At 44.8% G+C, this 27,327-nt stretch overlaps 1 protein-coding gene across 1 annotated transcript in view; it reads left to right on the forward strand.

Annotated features, from left to right (window-relative positions):
- ANKRD31 (ankyrin repeat domain 31) overlaps nucleotides 1-27,327 on the forward strand; it is a 261,093-nt gene that overhangs the window by 126,837 nt on the left and 106,929 nt on the right. The window contains exons 11-13 of the mRNA XM_088443721.1: nucleotides 655-713; nucleotides 10,198-10,295; nucleotides 16,487-16,566. Of these exons, the coding sequence (XP_088299847.1) occupies nucleotides 655-713; nucleotides 10,198-10,295; nucleotides 16,487-16,566 (237 nt within the window). The remainder of the gene's footprint in view (nucleotides 1-654; nucleotides 714-10,197; nucleotides 10,296-16,486; nucleotides 16,567-27,327) is intronic.

The raw sequence follows: 27,327 nt of genomic DNA on the forward strand, positions 1-27,327 counted from the left end.
TAATGACGAGGATGCAGCATAAAAGACTTACCAGGGTGTAGGGTATTAAAATGTAAAAATATGTAAAACAAATTAATCTCATCAAGCACCCCTTAAGCCAATGGCCCAATGGGAAAGCTCCCAGAGAAGCCTATGACCTATTTATTCATACTACAACCAGATGATGTACAGAAATAACCTTTGAACAAATGCCACTAAAAACATCTTAATAAATACAACTTTTTAATAATATACATCTCATAATAGTTTATGGTTCTACAGTTTCTCTTCCACACTGAAAATATGGTATACAGTCATAACATCAGCATTCAGAATGTCGACATGGTCTCAATGTGAGAATAAGAATGTCAACATGGACAAAATGTTGACACTGTCATAATATAGACAGTGTAAATGTCAGCAGGCACAATGTCGACAGTCCATCTTAGTCAAAATACTATGTTGACAAGCCGGCTGTCGACATTCACAATGTGGACATTTGACATGTCGACTTAACATCCATAGCGACATTCAGACCATGTCTACATTCTGTTGTCGACACTGTGAATGTGGAAATTTTGTATCACAACCAAAATAGATGCTTTATTAAATGTAAACCTTGTACAGAACTAGTGAGCATTTTTAGACAAATAAAACTACATTTATTTCTTGTAGCAGTGCGTGCCATGGCTCACAGTGAGCGGGAACCTCCTGCATCACCTCTTACACATAAGGTAAGATTGCTTCCTGCATGTACAGATAGCTGCACATTACTCTATCGCAGGGATGGGGAACCTTTTTCTGCCAAGGGCCATTTTGATATATATATAACATTATTTGCGGGCCTGGTGCATACTAAGACGGTAGTGGGGCCACAATCACCGGTGATTACAGCAATGCCCGAAGCATCCTCAGGATGCTCCGGGGAGATGTAAGGGCAGTGGTGTGACTGTCTGAAGCGTCCTAAGGACACTCCAGGTGGCACCACTACATAGACTCTGGATGCAGGGTGCCATTTTAGGCACCCTGCTAGCCAGATGAGGCTAGCAGAAAAAAGCTCATGGGCAGACCAAATGATTCCGCGGGCCTTATACGGCGCCCGGGCCTGAGGTTCCCCCATCCCTTATCTATCGCTATGTGTCATGAACATCCTAGTTTTCAGCTCTATTCCACCTACCATATATGTACATTTCTTAACTGATGAAGAGGCAAAGTGAGCTTTATTAAGACCCCATATTCATTGTAGTAGAATTATATTTCTTTCAAGTTACTTCATAGAGAAGTGGAAAAATTTTAAATCAAATCAGACTATCAAACATAGATATTCACAATGAAAAATTGTCTGTATGATTAAATAACCCTTAAATTCTATATAGGGTACAATGTTAATACTACGGTAAAGATTATCTTTCATGGGCTTCAACGATTATTTGTGCCCTTCTATTTTAGTTGCTTTTTCACGATCACACCAGCAAAGTCTACAGAACAGTGTTAACATCAATCTGGAAAACACGCAGTAATATTGTATTTGTGGTAGGTACAGATGTGTCCTTACACATCTTTGCTGGTAATCGCGCCAAAAAGCCCCTCTTGGCGTGCCAGGTCCCGTGACACTCTGCTAGAGCCGGGTGTCTTTTTTTGCGTCTGTTTTGAAGAATACATCTACTGTAAGTCGGAATGCGACTAGGATGCACCAGCAGACTGTGCTGATTAATTTGATTTGTGACAAATGTATGCGACTGAGTCTCTGAATCTGTATACGATGTGCTATAATTTAGCGGCCAAAGCATTTTTTTTCATTCCAAGTTCTGTTGTGCTTCATATACAGACTCAGGTGCACACAGATGTACAAGTGTCGCATATGAAATTAGTCGGCAGGGTCTGCTGGTGCGTCCTAGTCGCATCACATTGTGACTTAGATGCATTTTTGGCAAAAAAAGACGCCTATGTTGCGTATTGAGGCTAGATGTATGAGAACACATCTGTAAGGTAAGCGGGGCTTGTAAGTTACTAGCATCCAGGAAACAGACCTTACTAAAGATTGCTGGCTGGGAGCAGTTACAGTACTACAAGGACTTTTACACGTTGTCAAAGCTGATTCTGCCTCTGTTGCTAAGGGGTCTATTTACTAAGCAGTGTTAGGAGACAGAGTTAAAAGTGATAAGAGAGTGATAAGGTGCCAGCCAATCAGCTCCCAACTGTCATCTCAGAGGCTGTGTTTGAAAAATGACAGTTGGGAGCTGATTGGCTGGCACCTTATCACTCTCTTATCACTTTTCACTATGAGGGGTATTCAATATGGGAGCGAAGAGTCTGTGCTGGACTTTTCGCTCCACATCGGAGATTTTTCTGGGATAAAGTATCGGGCGCGCGCCCGCTTTATCCCCGTATTCAATTTGAAAGCTACGAAAACGGGACCCGGCGAAGTAGGATCGGCGAAAAAAACTAAATTTACCTGGAATAAATTGTAGGACCCCCCCTAAAACTGTAAAAACATGGGGGATCACTATGGGTACCCCCGTTTTAGCCTGCAAATGAAAGTCGGGGATTTAAATAGCCGCAGCAGGTGTTTTTTTCCCGACATTGAAGAAGTGATGCAGAAGAGCACTTAGGTTTTTTTTTCGTTTTTTTAAGTGGTCCCATCAAATTTGGGCTACATGAAAATGGGTACTAGCATATTTTTAAGTCCCTAAAGTCTTTATTTAAAAATTCTGTAAATATGCACCTGCCGCTAATAATCTATTCTAGAAAACACCTGCCGCATACTTACAGAATAGCCCTGAACCTATTTCCGTATTGTTAAACACTTTTTTCCCATTTTTTTTTTTCACCCCAAATTTTCTAAAAAATTTTGGGGGTGTCCCTATTTTTTTTTTTAAATGTTTTTTGACACAGTTTATTTTAAAATGACAGCCTGCACCCCCAATTCTGCACTTTTTTTCGCCACCTATTCAGTGGTGAAAAGTTATCCCCGTTTTTTTTCAAAGACTTTTCGAGCCTGCGAAAAGTCTTTGAAATTAAATACGGTGTAAAACCAAAACCAGCGAAAATGACGTCATCAGTGCGAAATTATCGCAAAAACTGATTTTTCGCTCCAAATTGAATTGCCCTGTATGTCTCCTAACACTGCTTAGTAAATAGACCCCTAAGTCTCCTTCTAACCCAGCCCCATCTCTGGATCTGGTTAAGGGAGAGGCCTCTGGGCAAATACTGCCTTTTTATCTATGAAGTTTCTTACACTTCTGAATATCAATAGTGGCTGATTATTTATTTGCTGAAGGGGAAAGTCATGACTCGCACTCATCATTTCATAGAGCAAGGGTAAAATAGCCAAGAACTTTTAAGCCTTCTTGGAGACCACAGAGCTGATGCAGAGTGGGAAAAATGAGAAATATGTATTTATGTATATGCTCAATCAGATGCGTCTCATGATATAGCCAGCTCTACAACACCTAGGTCTATGTCTGAAGCAATAAGTGAAGCGTACGAAAGTTTTAGACAATATGCAAACCACATTACCCTATTTCTAGACAATATAAAAATGTAATGACATATCATATGCAGAGCAGTGAATAGTTTCTGGATAGTGTTACAGTACACAAATGCAAATACAAAATAAAAACAAATTTCAATAAAATTAAGTGAACGTAAAAGCAGGGGCGTATCTATCCATTGGCCAGGATGGCACTTGCCAGGGGCGCCGGCCGAGAGGGGGGCGCCGTCTGGCAGTGCCACACATGGCCAAGGGATAGATTAGTGCCTGGTTACCAGGCCTGAGCTGCTGTCATTGGCTGCTGGCTGGTGGCTGGGGTGCTACTGCTAGTCTCCATAGTTGCGCCCTACTACAGGTGACATGCTGTGATCTCCGCGGGGCTCCTCATCACATCGGGCACCTGCAGCATGGCTCACCGGCTGCTGCACGTCAGGCTGCGATCTCCGCGGGGCTCCTCATCACATCGGGCACCTGCAGCATGGCTCACCGGCTGCTGCACGTCAGGCTGCGATCTCCGCGGGGCTCTTCATCACACCGGGCACCCGCAGCTTGGCTCCCCGGCTGCTGCACGTCAGGCTGAGATCTCCGCGGGGCTCCTCATCACACCGGGCACCCGCAGCATGGCTCCCCGGCTGCTGCACGTCAGGCTGCGATCTCCGCGGGGCTCTTCATCACACCGGGCACCCGCAGCATGGCTCCCCGGCTGCTGCACGTCAGGCTGCGATCTCCGCGGGGCTCCTCATCACACCGGGCACCCGCAGCATGGCTCCCCGGCTGCTGCACGTCAGGCTGCGATCTCCGCGGGGCTCTTCATCACACCGGGCACCCGCAGCATGGCTCCCCGGCTGCTGCACGTCAGGCTGCGATCTCCGCGGGGCTCCTCATCGCGCTGGCCACCCGCAACATGGCTCCCCGGCTGCTGCACGGCAGGCTGTGAACTATGCAGGGCTCCTCATCATGCCAGCCACCCGCAGCATGGCTCCCCGGCTGCTGTGCAGCTCGACTGGTCAGTAGCAAGGATGCTTCCCCCAGACCCTGGGTCAATCATCGGCGCTGAGCAACTGACCTTGCATGGCCGAAAGGTATAACGGGGGGGAGACTCTCAGTTGCTGCAGAACCTCTTCCGGCGGGTGGGGCTCAGCTGCTGCAGAACCTCTTCCCAGTGGGGGAACACATTAACTGCTTTCATAATAAGGAAGGCTTATTTATGACAGTTATGCCTGGCATTGAATGGATGTTTTTTCCTACTGTCTATCCTTTGTGTTTTCCTGTGTCTGTCCCCTCAGTCTCTCTCTCTCCTGCCTCTTTCTCTCTGTCTCTCTCTCCTGCCCCTCTGCGTCTCTCTCTCCTGCCCATCACCATCTCTCTCTCTCCTGCCCCTCCGTCTCTCTCTCCTGCCTTCCAGTCTCTTTCTCTCCTGCCCCTCAGTCTCTCTCTCTCCTGCCCCTCAGCGTCTCACTCTCCTGCCCCTCAGCGTCTCACTCTCCTGCCCCTCAGCGTCTTACTCTCCTGCCCCTCAGCGTCTTACTCTCCTGCCCCTCAGCGTCTTACTCTCCTGCCCCTCAGCGTCTTACTCTCCTGCCCCTCAGCGTCTTACTCTCCTGCCCCTCAGCGTCTTACTCTCCTGCCTCTCAGTCTCTCTCTCCTGCCTCTCAGTCTCTCTCCTGCCCCTCCATCTCTCCTGCCCCTCAGTCTCTCTCCTGCCCCTTAGTCTCTCTCTCCTGCCCCTTAGTCTCTCTCTCCTGCCCCTTAGTCTCTCTTTCTCCTGCCTCTCAGCGTCTTACTCTCCTGCCTCTCAGCGTCTTACTCTCCTGTCCCTCAGTCTCTCTCTCTCCTGCCTCTCAGTCTCTCTCCTGCCTCTTAGTCTCTCTCTCCTGCCCCTCAGTGTCTCTTTCTCCTGCCTCTCAGCATCTTACTCTCCTGCCCCTCAGCGTCTTACTCTCCTGTCCCTCAGTCTCTCTCTCTCCTGCCTCTCAGTCTCTCTCTCCTGCCCCTCAGTGTCTCTTTCTCCTGCCTCTCAGCATCTTACTCTCCTGCCCATCAGCAACTTACCCTCCTGCCCCTCAGTGTCTTACTCTCCTGCCTCTCAGTCTCTCTCCTGCCCCTTAGTCTCTCTCTCCTGCCCCTCAGTGTCTCTTTCTCCTGCCTCTCAGCATCTTACTCTCCTGCCCATCAGCAACTTACTCTCCTGCCCCTCAGTGTCTTACTCTCCTGTCCCTCAGTCTCTCTCTCTCCTGCCTCTCAGTCTCTCTCCTGCCCCTTAGTCTCTCTCTCCTGCCCCTCAGTGTCTCTTTCTCCTGCCTCTCAGCATCTTACTCTCCTGCCCATCAGCAACTTACTCTCCTGCCCCTCAGGGGGATGGCTACGGAGACAGAATGTAATTATTAAAAAAATATTGAGGTAGGGGGCGCCAGTCCATTACTTTGCCAGGGGTGCTCAGTCCCCTAGATACACCCCTGCGTAAAAGTAAATACAAAACTGTTATTTTACCCTTTAAGAATATTTAATTTGACTATTATGCTGCAGACCATATGGAAATATCAATTTAGTAATGTAACATACATCCAATAAATCAGTGAGCCAAGGCCAGTGTAGAGGAAATGTTTTTATGAGACCCACCCTCACTTTTAAACAGGTGTGAGCTCAATAGGGAGGGAATCTTCACACAACTGGTTGATGGAACCGTAACTGGTAAACCCTACATGTTCCGTCTTTCGACTTCATTAGGGGTATGTATCAAAAAATATGTAATTTTAATCTTTATTTCACTGGATTATGTTCCTGCTGGAACTTTTTAATGTATACCCAATAAAGAAATAATTTTATTATTATTTCCAGTTTGTGCGCCATACAGAAGGATGAGCTCCCTGTAGTTGCCAGTGCAGCACAGAGTTCCCTTTGCTCCTAAGCCTTGTTCCTGCTCCGCAGCTACCTTTGCCTCCTGTCAGCTAAATCGGCTACCACAGATCTCCTAGGACTTCTCTGACCAGTCCCACAGCCTCCAGTCCGGCGGTCTCCCACAGGTTACCCACTCCTGTGTTCTGAACCCGTCGTTAACCCCTCGTCCAGCCATTCTACAGGATATCTGGATATCTCGTTCAGCCATTCTACAGAATATCAGGATCTTTCATTCAGCCATTCTACAGGATATAAGGATATATCATTCAGCCATACTTCTTTATTACAAATAGTCACACAATTAATTTTTTTGTTTCAATTTTAATCTTTATTTCGCTGGATTATGTTCCCTGCTTCCACTCCTGTTTCCACCCCAGGTCCACAAAAATACCAGTCCGTAACACAAATATGATTCAAATTCCAAAAATACATAATTTTCGGAATTTGATGAATACCATAATTTCTACATCCTCATACTAAAGTATTGGGAGTGTGGAAATTAACGCAGATGTACTTAACCAGGAGATTTCAGTGATGTCTTCTGCGTTAAGTGTGTTAATGAATACCATAAAACGGTAAATTAAGGAAAAATTTCCTAAAAACCGTTAGTTTGGTGTTGATGAATATACCCTTAACCCTGGAGATATAATATAAATATGTTTTGTTATTTATCAAATGCTACCACTGTTGTGGCTGTCATTGAGTATCCATGGATGTAACCATAGCTGAGGGTCGGCAATAATTAGCTACCACCACAGGGCACTGGTGGTACAAGTAACACTGCTGTCATTAGATAACTATTTCCATTTTAGAATGGCGATAGTAGGGGACGATAAAGGAAATTATTTGTTTTTCCTTTATAAAATGAAATTTATTGATTTTAAAAACTATAAATATTAATATGTAACTGGAAGCCCAAATTCCGAATTCCAGTGCAGTGCACATGTGTGGTCCAGCAAAATCCAGGTCATGTATGTGAATAAGGGACATGGACTGCCCGGTAAAGCAGCAAGTCTTTTCTTACCACTGCCACCCAGCATCGCTCAGCTGCCTTGGCAAATTGTTATTGATAATTTGGCTCATTAAAGATTTTCTATAGTGGCGATAAGCAGGAATAGAAAATATTTGTTATCGGACAATATGGATAAATAGACTCCTAATTATCTTATCCTTTTAGTGCAGTGGGAGTTAACCCCTGGCGGAAGATTGGTGAGAGGTAGCAGTGACTCCACTGAACAAATGCTGCACTGCACCAGAGAGTGACGCTCATTGGCACCATCTATCTTTGGGGTCTATTTAGTTAGGCACGACTAAGTTGGGCCCGCCAGTAAGTGCGGTATATGCCGTACTTACTGTACTGCCTGACGTTGGATTTTTTTTTTCACAGCCCCATAGGACTACATACAAAAATCCACGAGTCCGGGGTGTGACCTGGACGTGAGGGTGGTGAGATCAGCTGCCGTTGCCGGCGTTTCTACGCTGTTGCAACGGCAACTAGCCCCTCTTCGCTCTTCATTGAATTTACCCCTATGTGAGATGGGATTTTCACCACTTCAGCATGAAAAAAACAGGCCAGAAACCACCTAAATGAGTGATAATGTATGTGGCTATTTCTGAAAAGAAAAAAGTCCCACTTAACGGTTGTTATTAATAAACCACAAAGTAGGAATTGAGTCCTTTCTTACATTTTTTTTTTTATTGAATTTTAGTCAAAATGTATGTAAAAGCATTTTGATATAAATTTTATGTTTTCTAATATTAAAGAGTGAGCATATTTTACAAGAATATTAATTTGTACCAGCTGCCAAAAAGGATGTGAACCGCTACTTTAGTGCATTCTGTTTCAGGGTTTTAATTCCCAATGTTCTTCTCTTATCTTTGTTACCACTCACTGCTACTTATTATACATATATTTCTATACACATGTATTCTAGTGGGACATCACATGTATGATGCATCCCTGTTTTAGCTATTAGTTGTCTCAATTAAAAAAAAAATAGTGGATTTGTTAATGCCAATATGAATATGCGCTGGCAGTAGCAAGCTCCTGATTTCCACCAGTGACTCCTCATGGGGATTTGGGCTTCGCTGCTGGAAGGGCCACAGGTTGCGGCGCTCTGCTATGCCCCATTTGTGTTGTGCCAGTATAAACAACTAAGAGTGGTTAACAAGCCGGGTTTGGCACACAAGCAGGCTGCGGGTAAGCCAAAATGAACAGCGAAAGGACAATAATAGGAAACCTGGTAAGGACCAGACCGTATCGGAGCCAAAACTGGAGACAAAAAGAAGCTTCAGAAGCATTCCAGTTCAAAACCCTGGGGACAAACTGGAAACAGGATACAGACAATATTAAAATCATGAACGCTGTAACACAGGTAGTGAGCCTGATTCTCTTGCAACATACCATGTGCCCGAGCAGGTTCAATAATTTTATCATTGCCCCTTTAAATCAGCTAAGAAGTGACAGTCGGCATAGATTTTATATTCATGCATTCATTCATTCATTCAAGCAAGCATGATGGTGGACACTTTTCTAGAGTACCATTGGAGCAATTCCACTTAATGAAATCCTAGGGTTTGAGAGATGTGCCCAGAGACTGCTTGGGTTTCTGATTAGCCCCTTTTGGTAGCCCTGGCTAGTGTGTGCCAGGGCAATATTCTTAAGAATATAGTACATGCTCTTACATGCATACATGTATGCAGACTTGCACTGTTAATGCCACGAAAACTTTAACTATTAATATCCCTGTTAATAAATATTCTAAATAAATTTTTGTGCCCCTTAAGTGCTTAGTACAAGTCTGACCCTTCTTCATTATGTGCATAAAAATTCTAAAGATGAGTCCCACTCATTCTCAGAATATACATTAAAATGTTGAAGACTAGACCCACTTGTCCTCCTCACTGAATACATAGCCCCGACCGGCCATTACTACGAATTAAGTTAGTTATGGAATTAGTTTCACTGGTAAGGATTCTGCTTCATATAGGGCTTTGGACAGTGCTGTGCTTTAGTAATAGGAGAGAAGGGTTCATATACCAGGGAAAGAAAAGGTAAGTGTTTGTGAATATTTATATTGGTGGATGGGTGAGGAAGTGCAGTTGTATTAGGTATAAAATTAATGAAAGTGTAGGAGTATTTTGTACTAATATATAATAATGTGTAGCATAATATAGTGTACAGGTAATGGAATAGGTGAAGTGCTGAATACAAGATTAAGGAGTGAATTTGGAATGTGCAGAGGTACTCTGATAACATGGGGATTAATTGACAAGATGATATGATAATACTGATAATAGTATAGGACAGATTGTAATAATATAATGTATTGTAATTGTAGGGAATATAACTATAAATCGATAGTATCTAGTACTGACTAAATGTGAATTATTGTAATATCCATAGTAATAATAGAAGTGAGGGAATGGGGAGTTATTGAGAAAAATAGAAAGAATTCTAATTGTAAATAAAACAGAAATGCAATTAGTTTAAATACAATAAAATAGGAGTAATGAAAGTCAAAATAATAAGATGCAAGGATACAGAATTAAATATGAAAATGATTGCAACATCCAGGAATAGAGAAAATAATGAGCTTCAAGCTGTTCAATGTCAGAACAAACGCATTTCGCCACTAGTACGTTTTTCATCAAGTTCTTTGCAAGAATGCCTAGCCATGTAAAACACTTTCTAATGTCTTCTAGCAGTGTATTAAACCTTTTCAGATAATCATTTAATCACTCTGGTTTAGAATTAGAGTTCTACAAAAGTTTAATGCCCTATAACAGTCACTGCAGTAGAATTGATTCTCAATCTCTTTCTTAAGGCAAAAAGCAGCACAGATAGTCCTACGGCGTCTGAAAAAGTTTTAAGGAAATCAGCCAGACTCAACTTCCTGAGAAGCACAAGAATTAGTGGAAAAAGGTACTTGAAAGATTGGCACAGCACTGGAAACCGTAAAACTTAATCCTTGAGGGTCTAATAATGAATATTCCAATTAAAATGCAACCGCATATAGAATATACATTTCTTGCATTTTTCATATTGTTTAGACTGTCATGGAGGGGGGGATTATGCCACTGTGGAGGATCTACAGGTGTGCCCACATACATCTTACTTCCTTGTGCATTAAACAGCTCTTCTAGTTGCGCCATGTCGTGCGTGACTTGGCAGCGGCGGGCATCTTTTTGTGCAACTTTTTACCTTCAAATGCATTTTATCCGCATGCGAAATACTATGTTACAGTGTCACAGCCGCTGACAATGTAACGTAGCATGTCATATGCAGATACACCCGCAGGCTCACACAGAATATAGGCATGCCGCATATCATTTTAATCACCAGAAGTTGATTGTGCATCATTGGATCACTTTGCGAATAAGACATATTTGAAGGTTAAAAGTTACATGACAGTAACTGAGGATAGGTGTATGTGGACACATTTGTACACTCCATGGGCATTTTTTTCCAATAAAATATTTAAATAAATATTTTAAAATATGTTCTTAACTTTATTAAGTAAATAAAAAAATCAACAATTGTTGAAGATCTTTTGTAAATAAAAATATATACTTTTTTTTGTCAGTATCCAATTAACCTGCAGTATGTTTTTGGAGTATAGAAGATGCAAACAGCCATGGCCAAAAGTTTTGAGAATGACACAAGTATTGGTTTTCACAATGTTTGCTGCTTCAGTGTTTTTAGACCTCTTTGTCAGATGTTACGATGGTATACTGAAGTAAAATTACAAGCATTTCATAAGTGTCAAAGGCAATTACATTAAGTTTATGCAAAGAGTCAATATTTGCAGTGTTGACCCTTCTTTTTCAAGACCTTTGCAATTTGCCCTGGGGTGCTGTCAATCAAATTCTGGGCCACATACTGACTGATGGCCGCCCATTCTTGCCTAATCAATGCTTGGAGTTTGTCAGAATTTGTGGGTTTTTGTTTGTCCACCCACCTCTTGAGGATTGACCACAAGTAGCGCCCTCCTTTCCTTCTCCGGACACGCGTTTTTGCAGATGCCCCAAACAATCTCAAAAGGGATTCATCAGAGAAAATAACTTTAACTCAGTCCTCAGCAGTCCAATCCCTGTACCTTTTGCAGAATATCAGTCTGTCCCTGACGTTTTTCCTGGAGAGAAGTGGCCTCTTTGCTGCCCTTCTTGACACCAGGCCATCCTCCAAAAGTCTTCTTCCTGTGTCATGCCAACAGTAAAGCATCCTGAGACCATTCATGTGTGGGGTTCCTTCTCAGCCAAGGCAGTGGTATCACTCACAATTTTGCCTAAAAACACAGCCATGAATAAAGAGTGGTACAAAACATCCTCCAACTATCCAAGAACAGTTTGGTGATGAACAATGCCTTTTCCAGCATGATGGAGCACCTTACCATAAGGCAAAAGTGATAACTAAGTGGCTCAGAAAACAAAACATCTACATTTTGAGTCCATGTCCAGGAAACTCCCCAGACCTTAATCCCATTGAGAACTTGTGGTCAATCCTCAAGAGGCAGGTGGACAAACAAAAACGCACACATTCTGACAAACACCAAACATTGATAAGGCAAGAATGGGCGGCCATCGGTCAGTATGTGGCCCAGAATTTGATTGACAGCATGCCAAGGCGAATTGCAGAGGTCTTGAAAAAGAAGGGTTAACGCTGCAAATTTTGACTCTATGCATAATCTTAATGTAATTGTCAATAAAAGCTTTTGACACTTATGAAATGCCTGTAATTTTACTTCAGTATACCATAGTAACATCTGTAAAAATGGTGTAATAACACTGAAGCAGCAAACTTTGTGAAAACCAATACTTGTGTCATTCTCATAACTTTTGGTCATGAGAAAAAAAATATTGTGCAAACATGAAGGGGCCTAGAGTATTTGTTTTTTAATGAAGCCTACCTGGAAAAATGTCACATGAGAATCATTGTAGAGCTCCAGAGAACAGAAATATACACTTTAAGGTTTTCCAGCTATACAACAGATGGCAGTATTTTCTCGGCAGAGAATCATTTGCAAAGTAAAACAGACTATCAGCTCAGAACAAATCAAGAACAGGTGGGTGGAGTCAGAGGTTAGTGTTGTTGCACAGTTCAGTACAGGTGTGAGTTACAGGTGATCAATCAAACACAATCTACTATAATACAAACCATGACATGTGCAAGGCACAGAACTCAGAGTGGCCCTGGTTTGTTTAGGACATATGACACAACAGCTCCTTCCAAGAGATATTTTTCGCACAAGAATGTTTGAATGTGCCACTTACCAAATAAGTTACATGTGGCTGCAATTTGTATTTGCAAAGAGTACTGAATGGACTCAGGAAAGCAGGACGTGTCTTGGAGTCTGACTAGAACAAGGTACAGTACAGTAACATGTGAGAATTTGACAGAAATACAGAATGGATGCAGCAGCTGCCTCTAGTAGAGTTTCAATGCTAGGATCATCTGATGTCCAGAATCAGTATACCTAGGCTTACCATATGCGGACACCTATGAATTACACAGATTCTGTGGCTGGCTGACTTCAAATCTTCATTTCACCTGGTTTTAATCAGCCACAAAACCTGTGTAATTGATATGTGTCCCGAATCACATGGAAAATATGGCAAGCCTAAAGGTGCATACACACACAACGATTTTGTTACGAACGATTTTATGACCGATTTTCTGTCAGATTATCTGTCAGATTATTTAAAGTTTAATAAACGATTTTTTTGAACTACAAACGATTTTTGCATATTCCCTTAATGAAAATCGTTGAGTTGACAAGTCTGATTAAACTACAAACGTGAACGCGTATGAACGATTATCGTTCATCGTTTGACTCAGAAAGTGAATGATTTTTTCAAACGATTATCGTTAAACGATATCGTTTAATGATAATCGTTCAAAAAATCGTTGTGTGTGTATGCAGCTTAAGGGCTATTTCACACCTGCTGGTTTTGACTGGCCGGCAAAAAAACAGGCACAAGGACGGCCTTTTTTTTTTCTGGCAATCATGTTCTTACATATTCAACGACTTTGAGCCGTTTCTAATGTTGTTGTTTTTTTGGGGCATGCGCAGCAGCAGTAAGCTGAGACAAGCCGGCGTGTGTGAAAGGAAACATTGTTTGCTATACTCCACTGACTTGCAGGGACGGGCACGGGCACAGCAGCCGTCCTTCTCCGTGGATATTTCCGGCTGTAACACGGCGACCGTGCCGTGCCGCCTGAAAGGACCCACCAGCTTCCATGTTCAATTAAATTCTACACCCGGCACAAAAACGGTTGTTTTTTTGCCGGCCAGGCAAAACAGGCAGGTGTGAAATAGCACTAAGTATACACCACTGACCAAAGAGAGCATTTTCTATACTGAGAGAATGAATGGTGCTTTTCCTGTACTGTTGATGCTTCATATAAAGGCCGGAAGAGACTGTGTATGTTTAAAACAAAAAGACGTTCTGTGACTTGAAATATAAAGTACCATTCTCTTTCTCAGAAGACACAAATACATTGTATCTGCTACTTCTTCCGGGTGATTGGGACTGGCAGGAAAGCTATGGAACCAATTGGTGGACTTCTCAATTGGCCATGGCGATGCTCATCTTTATTTTTCTAAATTAGAGAGTGCTTCCTTCTCCAATGCTGTTGAAGGTGGAATAAAAAACTTTTAACGAGAAAGAAAATAGTAAAAACATTATATGGGGTATTCAATATGCAGCGAAAACTCAGTTTTTGCGATGTTTTCGCACCGATGACGTCATTTTCGGAGGTTTCGGTTTTACACCGTATTCAATTTCAAAGACTTTTCGCAGGTTCGAAAAGTCTTTGAAAAAAAACGGGGATAACTTTTCACCACTGAATAGGTGGCGAAAAAAAGTGCAGAATTGGGGTTTAGGGGTGCAGGCTTAAAAAAAAATAGCCTGCACCCCTGGGAATGACATTTTAAAAATAACTGTGTCAATAAAGTTTTTAAAAAAATAGGGATACCCCAAAAAATGTATAAAAAAATTGGGGTGAAAAAAAAATGGGAAAAAAGTGTTTAAAAATATGGAAATAGGTTCAGGGCTATTCTGCAAGTATGCGGCAGGTGTATTCTAGAATAGGCTATTAGCGGCAGGTGCATATTTGCAGAATTTTTTTAAAACTTACTTTAGGGACATAAAAATATGCTAGTACCCATTTTCATGTACCCCAAATTTGTTGGGACCACTTAAAAAAACGAAAAAAATAATCCAAGTGCTCTTCTGCAACACTTCTTCAATGTCGGGAAAAAACACCTGCTGTGGCTATTTAAATCCCCGACTTTCATTTGCAGGCTAAAACGGGGGTACCCATAGTGATCCCCCATGTTTTTACAACTTTAGGGGGGTCCTACAATTTATTCCAGGAAAAATTTGTTTCTTTACGCAGATCCCACATCGCACCTTCCCGTTTTCGTAGGTTTCATATTGAATACGGGGATAAAGCGGGCGCGCGCCCGATACTTTATCCCAGGAAAATCTCCGATGTCCGTGCTGGACTTTTCGCTCCCATATTGAATACCCCTGTATTACTGTCCTACCTATAATTACTCTAGAACCACTTTCATTAATTGTCATTTTAATTTTTTCTCCTTCAAAACTGCTTGGCCGAACCCCATTAATATCTTCAATGAATTGTGAATGATTTTATTACATTGGTATAAATGCGCCTACCGATGTGCTTTCCCATACTACGTAGTGCACATGTCCCATTTAAAGCAAATGCTGAGGTGGGGTTTCCACAACCTCCAAGGATGTTCCAAAGTCAAGTACGTTTGCAGGGAGATAAATGCTCTGTAGTCCCCTTACTAGGCAGAGACGTCCCCCATCTTGTTTTTATATGTAACAGCTCACCTACCTCTTATTCAGCAAGATGACACAGTGGTAAGCATTGCTACCTCATTGCACTGGTGTCATGAGTATGAATCCTAACCAGAGTACTCTCTGTGTGGAGTTAGTATGTCCCATGTTTGTGTGGGTTTCCTTCAAGTACTCTGCTTTCCTCCCACACTCCAGAAACATACTACTAGTACAGTAGATTAATTGTCTGCTGATTATAGATGCACCCTAGTTTGTGTGCTTGTATGTTAGGCTGTAAGTTCCAATGGGGCAGGGACCGATGTGAATGACAAATATGCTCTATTGTCCTATTTAAGTACAGTAAACCATAATAACTACCCAATCCACCCAGCTCTTCTTGTTTTGCCATATTCTCATAACAATTAGCTTAGTTCACACACAGATATGTGTAGTCAGAAAAACCGATGTACAGCCATGGCCAAAAGTTTTGAGAATGACACAAGTATTGGTTTTCACAATGTTTGCTGCTTCAGTGTTTTTAGACCTCTTTGTCAGATGTTACTATGGTATACTGAAGTAAAATTACAAGCATTTCATAAGTGTCAAAGGCTTTTATTGACAATTACATTAAGTTTATGCAAAGAGTGAATATTTGCAGTGTTGACCCTTCTTTTTCAAGACCTGCAATTCGCCCTGGCATGCTGTCAATCAACTTCTGGGCCACATACTGACTGATGGCCGCCAATTCTTGCCTAATCAATGCTTGGAGTGTGTCAGAATTTGTGGGTTTTTGTTTGTCCACCCACCTCTTGAGGATTGACCACAAGTTCTCAATGGGATTAAGGTCTGGGGAGTTTCCTGGCCATTGACACAAAATGTAGATGTTTTGTTCCTCGAGCCACTTGGTTATCACTTTTGCCTTATGGCTAGGTGCTCCATCATGCTGGAAAAGGCACCAAACTGTTCTTGGATGGTTGGGAGAAGTTTCTCTTGAAGGATGTTTTGGTACCATTCGTTATTCATGGCTGTGTTCTTAGGCTAAATTGTGAGTGATCCCACTTCCTTAGCTGAGAAGCAACCCCACACATGAATGGTCTCAGGATGCTTTACTGTTGGCATGAAGGAAGGTGGGGACCACTTCAGCTATTTTCATATTATTATTTACACATGAACAATTTTTTTTTTACATACAGAGCAAGCAAATAAAGCTTTTCACAAGGCGCCCCACAATACCAGCACCAAATTGTCGTAAATTCAGATTCTATTACATTCCATGCCTCACATGTATTGTTGTCTCTCTTACAGAAAGAAATATTCAGATTCCCAAAGCAACATGTTTGATGGGAAGAATGAGGTCAGGGAATCTACGACCTTTAGGAAGACAGGTAGGACTGTTTAGCACCACAATAAAATAACTAAAAATTAAGGCCCCCATTTATCACTGTGATACAAATGAAAAATCCACTGATATAAACCAATACTTACCCCTCTGGCGATCTCCAGCAAAGTCCTCCTAGTCTGCGAGGTCCTCCGTTGGGCTGCTGGCAGAATAACGCTGCAAGTGATGGGGGTCTTGTGAAAAGCGCATGCATGATGGTCGGTCTGTCTGCTCATGTGCATGACACGGGGATCCGGCAATGCCTGGGAGGCTTCGCTGAAGACGCAAAGGCAGCTCCAGGTCCCCATTGCCAGCAATGCGGACAGCAACACAACTGCTTTGATAAATATATAATATTCAAAAATAAACTATACCTATGAAAGAGTATATTTACTAAAGTGCAGGTTTTTAGAATTGGAGATGTTGCCCATAGCAACCTATCAGATTCTACTTAACATTTTTCTAGCACCTTCTAGAAGGTAATAGCTAGATTCTGTTTGGTTCCTATTGGCAACATCTTCACTTCTAAAAATCTGCATTTTAGTATTGTGATAGAAGCACTGGAGAAGTTAGGGATGGCATGTATTTGTGTCCCAGATTCCTGTAATATGTGTTTTAAACCCCAGGAAGAGTCTGTTTTACACACAGATCTGAGTATCGGCTTTTGGTAAAAGCCGGAGAATGGGTCCTGGGGGTGTGGATGTGAGAGAGAAGGGAGGGCTCCATCCACAGGGCCGTTTCAGTTGTTAGGCCTTTCAGCGTGTGAGCAGGCTAATTAGGGATTACACCTGGAAGTGGCTCAATATAGCTGTGTAGGAGTTGTGATGCAGTGTCTCACACACCCTGGGGAGAACAGACACTGAGATTTTGTTCTGAGACACTGTGACATTGGTATGTACTATGTTTGTGGTAAGGTAGTAGGCCCTGCCACATGTAGAGAGGGAATTACCTGTCTAGTTAGAGCCCAGATGGGCTAGGGTTTATTTTTATGTTTTATTTGTTTGATTATTGGTGTCACACAATAAAAACTGGTTCAGAGCAGCTTGCACGAAAACCCACGACTAGTGCTGTTTCCTGACTGATGTGTGTAAGGAGGTGTCCTTCTACCCCAGGAGAGGAACCCCTACCTCGATCATATCACAGTATATATACCTCTAAGTGTCAGTCGATAAATATATATGTTGAAGTAAAAGGTAGAAAACGAGTAAATTGCAGTTTGTTTGGTACAAATAAGTGATAATAGCAAAAACATGCACTTAATAATGATATTAATTTTCAGCTTCAGGGTTCAAATATGTCCTTAAGTTTTTCAGCCAAATTGGGGGAGGTCCCTTGTCTTCGCATTCTAGATATGATGTGTACTCCACAACTCGTTCTAATAAAAGCCTACTAACAACAGTATGGCCCAAATCTATATACCCTCTCTGCAAAACCAGCTCTGACCAGTTTCTGCAATATGTATACAGTTTTTGGCATCTCTGTACAAAGGGCCTCATTTAGCTTGGTTTGCAAGTCTGCGTTTGCACACAGTCGGTTGATGTTACTGTTCTGCGCATGCATACGCGCGAACCAGCCGATTCGATAGAGAAATTGAACACAGCGGACATGCAGAGCCACTGAGAAATGAATGATAGGAAGTGCTGTTTGGGGTTGGAGAGGAGGGGGGGTGTCTGTGTGTTTGAACGCCGTTACAGGGGCATGCTTAAGTAAGCCCCAGCGACGGCATCCGCAGCCAGAGGTCTAGATGGCGGCAGGAAGCTTCGCAGTTTGTGAGTCAGGTCAAGCTCAACCACAACTGTGCATATGGGTCCGATGTTTCCGATGTTTTCCCTGAATCGTGGATGTATGTAATGGGAAGTTGGCGGCTTTATAAGCTGGTGGGCGTATTGGTAAAAGCTGCCAAACCAATGTCACTGTGCATGCCAGATGGTGATAGTGTTCTCAGCTGATAGATCCAGCATGTCTGTCTTTGTGCTACGGGCCTCATTCAGACCCGCTCGCAAGCGCTGAGCACTCGCAAGTGGGTCGATGTTGAGGCCCTGTTCACGCGCAGCGTGCGGAAGCCCCAGAGCAAGAGAGAAATTCTCTCGCTGCGGGGCTCACTACAAAAGGGGCGGCTGTCGATGGTGATCGACAGCTCGCACCGTTTTGTAGGGGGGGTGGCTGGCGAAAAGGAGGCGTTACCGAAGGAACGCCTGCCATTAGGGGGCGGCCCCACTGACATCACTCGTGATGTCAGTGGTGAGCTTCCGGCTCTATTAGAGCCGGAAGCTCACTGGGGCTTGCGGCAGACGAGACCCTACCACAAGGGTCTCGTCGCAAGTCGCGATGGTCTCGACCATCGCGACCATCAACCTGGTCTCTCGCTAAAGCTGTGGGTGGTCTGATCACCCACAGCTTAGCGAGCGGCCAGGAGGCCGGATTTTAAATGTGAAGCGGCCGCCCTCATTCAGAGCGAGCGCTCGCATTTTGAGGTCCTATATGTATTAAACAAAATTACTCCGGGATATCTCCTGATAACACCTGTTTTTGTGGTATATCTGCATATATGAAGCATTCCTGGGACTTAACATGGAGGCACTGCCAGGGCCTTAACTAGGGGTGTGCAAGCAGTGCGGCACCACAGCTCCTGCATCTGGCTAGCAGGGTGCCTGTAATGGCACCCTGCTGTCAGAATCCCTGCAGCAGTGCTCCCTGGAGCATCCTTAGATACTCTCCAGACGGTCAAAACACTGCCCTTACAGCACTCGGGACAACCTGAAGATGCTCCGGGCATTGCTGTAATCACCCTCTCCCGGCGCCGGGTGCAGGCCACGCTCCCTTCGTGTGACGTCATGTGAAGGGAGCCTAGCATGCACCAACGATTTATGATTCGGTAGTGCCGAGCATCTTTTTGTGCAACTTTTTCCCTTCAAATGTGTCTTATTTGCAATGCGATGCGAATATGACGCACAAGCAGCTTCTGCTGACTAAAATGATATGTGGCATGCCTATATTCTGTGTGCGACTTCTGGTATCAGTGACTGTCATACTGTTACGTAGCGTTTCACATGCAGATTTACCCGAAGTCGCACACAGAATATAGGCATGTCACATATCATTTTAAACAGCAGAAACTGGTCAATTGGAAAGCTTTACACATTTGCCAATCTGGCGGTTGATGTGTCTGGCCAGACATCACAACTGGGCGGGCATTTAAATTTATGACATGAAGCAGTTTTTTGGAAACTGCATTTTTTGCGTTATTTGCTTGTCAGTTGTTAGAAAAATTAAATACAAAGCAATTAGGCCAGACACCCTGTAGCAGATGAAATAAGTAGGCAAATCATTACCAGAGTCATACAGCTTTTTACATTTTCTTAAACCCATAAAATAACAATATCAATGCATCATTAAAACATAAGAGAATATTTAAATGAAGCAAGCATTTGCAAAATGGGAATAATTGAAGTTAAATTAAAGACATAAAGATGCACAGGGCCACAAATGCATATACAGGCATCTCTAAAGGTGGGTACACACCCGACAGACATATCTGCAGATGATGGTTGTTCATACACACTGAACAACCATCATCTGCATGCATGGGTCCCGTTGAAGGAGAGGGGAGGGGGGGGGGGTAGGAGGCGTGGCCAAATCACGGAAGGCGTGGCCACGCCCCCTTCAGCCCAGCACACAGCCAATGGGGGCGAGATCAGCGTGATTGCCCCCCCCCCCCCTTTGGCATAGGAGACTGCTCGGGCTGCTGCTTTAGCAGCCTCGGACAGACTCCCAGTGCAGCCCAGCACACAGCAGCATGTGCTGGGCTGCTGTGGATGGGGAGCTGTGCCAGACCCGGGTAAGTAGTACCCGCTCGCGGCTCCCCGCCTTCTCTGCACCCCTGTGTACGGGCTATCGGCTAATCGCCCGTACACACTTGCCGATGGACAGATATGTCTGCAGTCATATCTGTTCATTGGCTGTGCAGCACAGCCAATGCGATATGTCTGTGAACAACGTTGTTCACAGACATATTGTCTGCACACACTGGCCGACGGGGGCACGATATAGCAACCAGTTACCTAGCAACCAGTTGCCTAGCAACCATCGCCACAGCAACGGTCGCCATGACAACCCATTGCCATGGCAACCAGTTGCCTAGCAACCATCGCCATGGCAACCAGTTACCTAGCAACCATCGACATGGCAACCAGTTGCCTAGCAACCATTGCCATAACAATGGTTGCCATAGCAACCATCACCATGGCAACGGTCGCCATGACAACCCATTGCCATGGCAACCAGTTACCTAGCAACCATCACCATGGCAACGGTCGCCATGACAACCCATCGCCATGGCAACCAGTTACCTAGCAACCATCACCATGGCAAACATCGCCATGACAACAGTCACCATGACCATCATCACCATGACAAAGGTCACCAACACCATGACAGCAGTCGCCATGGCAACCAGTTGAGCCATAAGGGCTTGTTATGCATACCAGTGTATTCTCATATATATATATATATATATATATAATCATCATCATCATCCCAATACAAATCACATAAAAACAGTGTAAATAACTCCCAGTTGCCTAGCAAACCTTGCCATGACAACGATCACCTTAAAAGACAATTGACTGGCAACAGCCCTAATGGCTACCAGTTCCCTGGCAACCAAATGCTTGGCAATGGCAATAAGGCATAGCAACCAGTTACCTAGCAACAGTCGCCATGAAAACCCATCGCCGTGGCAACCAGTTACCTAGCTATGATTGCCGTGGCAACCCATCGACATGACGACCATCGCCATGGCAACCAGATATCTAGCAACCAACGTCATACTCTACTATGCCTATGGGGGGAGCGATCACGCTGATCTCGCCCGCAATTGGCTGTGTGCCGGGCTGAGCAACGCTGCAAAATTATTTTTTTCCATTTTTTTTTCTGAGGGGGCGTGGTCATGCCTCCCACGATTAGGCCACGCCCCTATCACCTGTGCCCCACGCGGCGGCCCTGCAGATTGTTCACTCAGTATACAGAGGAATTTGACGAACATTGACTGCTTTATATTTCTTAAATACCTGTTTTTTTATTCTGGATGAATAGAGCATTGAAAGGGAACACTTGTTGATTGCAAGAACTGATTTTTTTATTGTTGCAAAGAGAAAGACATTTTTATCTATTAAACACCCATTCAGTAACTTTTTTCAGCTACATTGTGTGCAGATCTGTGATATTGAAACATTCTGTGATCTTTACTGTATTGTACTCTAATGTTTTATATGATATCTATATGTGCTAAGTAAAAAAAAAATTTCGGATTTGTTTTGAGGCTCATAGTGCATTCTATCTACCCTGATAGCCATAGGCATTTACCAAGCGCAGTGTACCCATTTTGTTGTGATATTTCCAAGTCTGCTAAAACAAATATACAGTATGATGCAGTGTAATACATGAATCCGATTTTCAAATATGTGTATTATTTACATTCAGGGAAGGAAGTTGCATTGCAGCAATGACTCACATGCAAGTCACATTTTTGTAAAGCATTTTCAGTTTGTATCGCCGAGCTGCTACATTTGTTGACACTATATATGTATATATATATATGTATATATATATATGTATATATATATATATATATATATATATATAAACGGTCATACACACTCTATTGAAACAAATGTCAACATAACTAGGGTCAGCTGACTGACATCAACAGACAAGAAACAGCCTTGAAGTAACATAACAACTTTGTTCATACCAACTTTTACCATTCAACAATACTAATATAATTTCAGAAGAGCCAGCTACAGTTATACAAGATACAAATGCCCTTAGTGAATTCTGGCCCTGATTCAGAGCCAGATGGTCTGACAGAGCGCTCGCTCTGAATCAGGGCCGTCCCTCCTTCATTTTGGAGCGGCCTCCTGGCCGCTCGCATAGCTGTGGGTGACCACCCACAGCTATAGCGAGCGGCCAAAATGATGGTCGCGATGGTCAAGACCATCGTGACCATCGGGCTTGCGACGAGACCCTGCGGTAGGGTCTCGCTGCCGCAAGCCAAGGAGTGCTTTTGGCTCTATCAGAGCCAAAAGCACTCCCTGACATCACTAGTGATGTCAGTGGGGCCGGACCCAGACGGTAGGCGTTCCCATGGCAGCCACGCCCCCGGCACGCTCACCAAAGGGGGTGTGCTGTCAATCACCATCGACAGCACGCCCCCTTTGGTGCGAGACCTTAACGACGGTTTGGCGTTGTTATTCGGGTCTCGCGCATGCGCACGACGGAGCCGCCTCACTTGGGCACCATCGACCCGCTTGCGAGCGCTCAGCGCTTGCGAGCGGGTCTGAATCAGGCCCTTTGTTACTCCACAAGATCTTACCTTGTAATTAACACTGATTATCTAGTGCTATTGCACTAATGTGACATCAGTTGTAAAATTGTTTTGATTAATACTAATGGTAAATGGAAATGTTAAAAGCACATTTAGAGCCTGATTCAGAAATGTGAGCTCTAAAATCCTTAAAACTACCTGCCGTGCATGTATTACACAGTAGGCCTGATTCAGACTCGCTCGCAAGCGCTATCGCTCGCAAGCGGGTCGATGGTGGGGCACTGCGCACAAGCCCCGGAGCGAGTGAGAAATTCACTTGCTCCGGGGCTCGCTACAAATGGGGCGGCTGTCGATGTTGATCGACAGCTCGCCCCATTTTGTAGGCGGGGAGGGGGGGTGGCTGGCCAAACAGAGGCGTTCCCGAAGGAACGCCTGCCGTTTGAGGGCGGCCCTACTGACATCACAAGTGATGGGGCTTGCGGGAACGAGACCCTACCACAAGCGTCTCGTCGCAAGCCCGATGGTAGCGACCATCACCTGGCCGCTCGCAAAAGCTGTGGGTGGTCACCCACAGCTTAGCAAGCGGCCAGGAGGCCGGTTTTAAAAATAAAAATAAAAGGCAAGTTGTTATTTGGTGCCCTCCCCCCAAATATGTGACTATGTTTCTAATAGGCCTATTTACTAAAGTAAATTTGCAGGATATCCCCCAATAATACCCTTTTCAGGTGATATCTGCAGATTTATAGAATCCCCCGAATGTATCTGCATTCCAGAGACTGGCCCGGTAGCTAACACTATCTTAAGGTGGCATTAGCTGTTGTTGCCTATGGTCTACAGATCGCAAAAACTATTAAGAGGGGGATTCCCTAGCATCCCTCCCTGGCACTCTCTACTCAGACCACTCATCAGTGGCGTAACTAGGATCTTCGGAGCCCAGGGTAAATTTAAGATTGGAGCTCCCCACCAAGTTTAGCGCGCCTGCGGCGCGCGTCAAAAATGGGCGTGGTCAAATGGCGAAAGGGGCGTGGCTATTGAAAATGGGGCGGCCCAACATGACACGCCACCAATTTCTTGTCAGTCTGGGAACATTCCTCTCTATTCCATACGCACCTTACCTGTATGGTAGTTTCTCACACTGTGGAACCTCTGAAGAAATACATCCTCCCTGGGACGACGGCGTCTTCAGTCGGTATTCAATATTCATGTATGTCACATTGTCCGGAAGATGTCTTTTTGTGTAGGAATATTAACAATGTCATCATCATACGATAGCAGTTCAACCAGACTCCTTCCCTCTGCGTCTCTCAGCCACACCATCATCTCACTGCATCACCTCCGCCACACCATCATCTCCCTCCGTGTCATCTCTTCTTAGCCACACCATCGCCTCCCCCCCCTGTGTCATCTCTCAGCAGACCATCATCTCCCCCCTGTATCAACTCTCAGCACACCATCACATCCCCTCCGCGTTGTCTCTCAACACAGACACACTCACATACATACACAGACATATACACACACACTGACACATATACACACACTGCCATAGATACACACTGACAGATACACACAGACATACACACACACACACACACTGATAATATACACATACTGACACACATTGACATATATACACACACATATACATACTGACACACTCTGACATATACACACACTCTGACATATATATATATATATCACACACACATATACATACCAGTTTTCGCGCTAAGCGTAAACATTTGTGGGTCCCGGGGACCCCTCATTTTAGAAAATTGGGGTCCTACTCCACTGTTTCTGGGTCCCATCACATATTATGGGGTGTGAGAGCAGGCAGCAGTCGCGACATAGCTGGGGGCAGGTAGCAGTTGGGGTAGAAGGGGTTAAGGGCAAGTAGCAGTTGGGATAGAGCTGAGGGGGTAAAGGCAGGGAGAAGATGGGGTAGCGCTGAGGGTAGAGGGAAGTAAGGGCAGGTAATGCTAGGGGTAGGGAGGGTGTAGGTGCAAACAGCAGTTGCGACAGTGCTTGGGGGGGCAGGGAGGAGACAAGGGGCAGGCAGGGCTGGGGGTAGGGTTGGGGGAAGGGTAAATAGCAGCTGATGCAGTACTGGGGGACAAGGAGGGGGTTACTGCATTTTACTGCCATTAGACAGAAGGGTCCCACCACACATTGAAAGCACCCTGGCACTGCACAAACATGTTTCAGCAAACACTAGCACTACACAGTAGGATCCCAGCAAACACTGGCAGAACCCTGGCACCAGACAGAAGGGCCCTACCACACACTGGCACCAAATCGAAGGGTCCCAAAACACATTGGCACCACTATGGCACTGCACAGAAGGGTCCTCTCCCACCATACACTGGTACTACACAGAAGGGTCCCAAAACACAATGGCACAGCCCTGGCACTGCACAGAAGGGTCCCACCACAGACTGGTACTACACTGGCAGCACCCTGTTTCCAAACAGTAGGGTCCCAACACATAGTGGCATCGCAAAGAAGGCTCACAGGGGGAGCACCCTGGCACCACACAGAAAGTTCCCACCACACACACTTGCAGCTCGGGGAAGACTTCAAGCTCATAAGCACCCGGCAGCCTGTTCTTGGGGCCCATGAACTCAGCAGACAATATTGGACACAGCTGGGGTCTGAGGATCGGCCCAGCAGGAGAAGGGGGGATCCGGAGTCACCTAGCCAGTAGCCGCACAGTGTCACATGCCAGCCAGTGCCGCATGTCAGTGCTGCCCGCCGAATGCGCGCAGGGTGTCAGGGAACAGGAGGCAGGATTCGGTGCTGCAGAGATCTTGAGTAGAGAAAGCCTGGCAGCGTCACGTGACCGGGAGGCGGAGACTCTGATGCCGATTAGAGGAGAAGACACTGCCGCCCATGGTGATTGGTGGGGTAGCTGTTGAGGATGTAATTGGCCCGGCTGCTGCGGCGGCAGGCACACAGCGTGTTCCTACAGGACCCGTTCATTTATGAGTCCTTCATCGTCTGTAACGCGTATTTTGCGAACACTGCATACACACAAACACTGACACATATATATACACACACACTGACACATATACACACACACACACACACACACACACACAGCCTATACAGAGACACTAACACACACACAGCCTATACAGAGACACTTACACACACACACAGCCTATACAGAGACACTTACACACACACACAGCCTATACAGAGACACTTACACACACACACAGCCTATACAGAGACACTTACACACACACACAGCCTATACAGAGACACTTACACACACACACAGCCTATACAGAGACACTTACACACACACACAGCCTATACAGAGACACTTACACACACACACAGCCTATACAGAGACACTTACACACACACACAGCCTATACAGAGACACTTACACACACACACAGCCTATACAGAGACACTTACACACACACACAGCCTATACAGAGACACTTACACACACACACACAGCCTATACAGAGACACTTACACACACACACACAGCCTATACAGAGACACTTACACACACACACACAGCCTATACAGAGACACTTACACACACACACAGCCTATACAGAGACACTTACACACACACACAGCCTATACAGAGACACTTACACACACACACAGCCTATACAGAGACTCTTACACACACACACAGCCTATACAGAGACACTTACACACACACACAGCCTATACAGAGACACTTACACACACACACAGCCTATACAGAGACACTTACACACACACACAGCCTATACAGAGACACTTACACACACACACAGCCTATACAGAGACACTTACACACACACACAGCCTATACAGAGACACACACACACACAGCCTAAACAGAGACACTTACACACACACACAGCCTATACAGAGACACTTACACACACACACAGCCTATACAGAGACACTTACACACACACACAGCCTATACAGAGACACACACACACACAGCCTAAACAGAGACACTTACACACACACACAGCCTACACAGAGACATTTACATAAAGACACACACATAAAGCTTAAACAGAGACACTTACAGACAAATGCAGCCAGAGCCCCCCACATAAAAAATGAACACTTCCCTCCCCTCCAGCGGCAGTTTAGCCATCCAATACAGCCTCCTCCCTACCCCCAGCTGCAGTTGATCCATTAGCCACCCTCCCCCCTTCTCCTAAGACCTTACCTGTAGTTAGTGAGAGCGGGCAGCGGAGATGGAGAGCGCCGGGGAGGGAAGAATCACTCCTCACCCGGCGCAGACGGCAGCTCTGGCTCTAGTCCAGGACAGTGGACTCCAGCAGATCAGGAGGAGGGGAGGATAGAGCTGTAGGAAGGCTGCCTAGGAGGGGTTGCGAGCCTCCACTGCAGCTCCCCCTACAGGCAGCCAAGCCAACAGCAGGCTAGCAGGCACACTTGCCTGCTCGTTAC

Source organism: Taudactylus pleione, unplaced genomic scaffold (assembly GCF_031769625.1).
Source record: "Taudactylus pleione unplaced genomic scaffold, aTauple2 ptg000333l, whole genome shotgun sequence".
Taxonomy (NCBI): domain Eukaryota; kingdom Metazoa; phylum Chordata; class Amphibia; order Anura; family Myobatrachidae; genus Taudactylus; species Taudactylus pleione.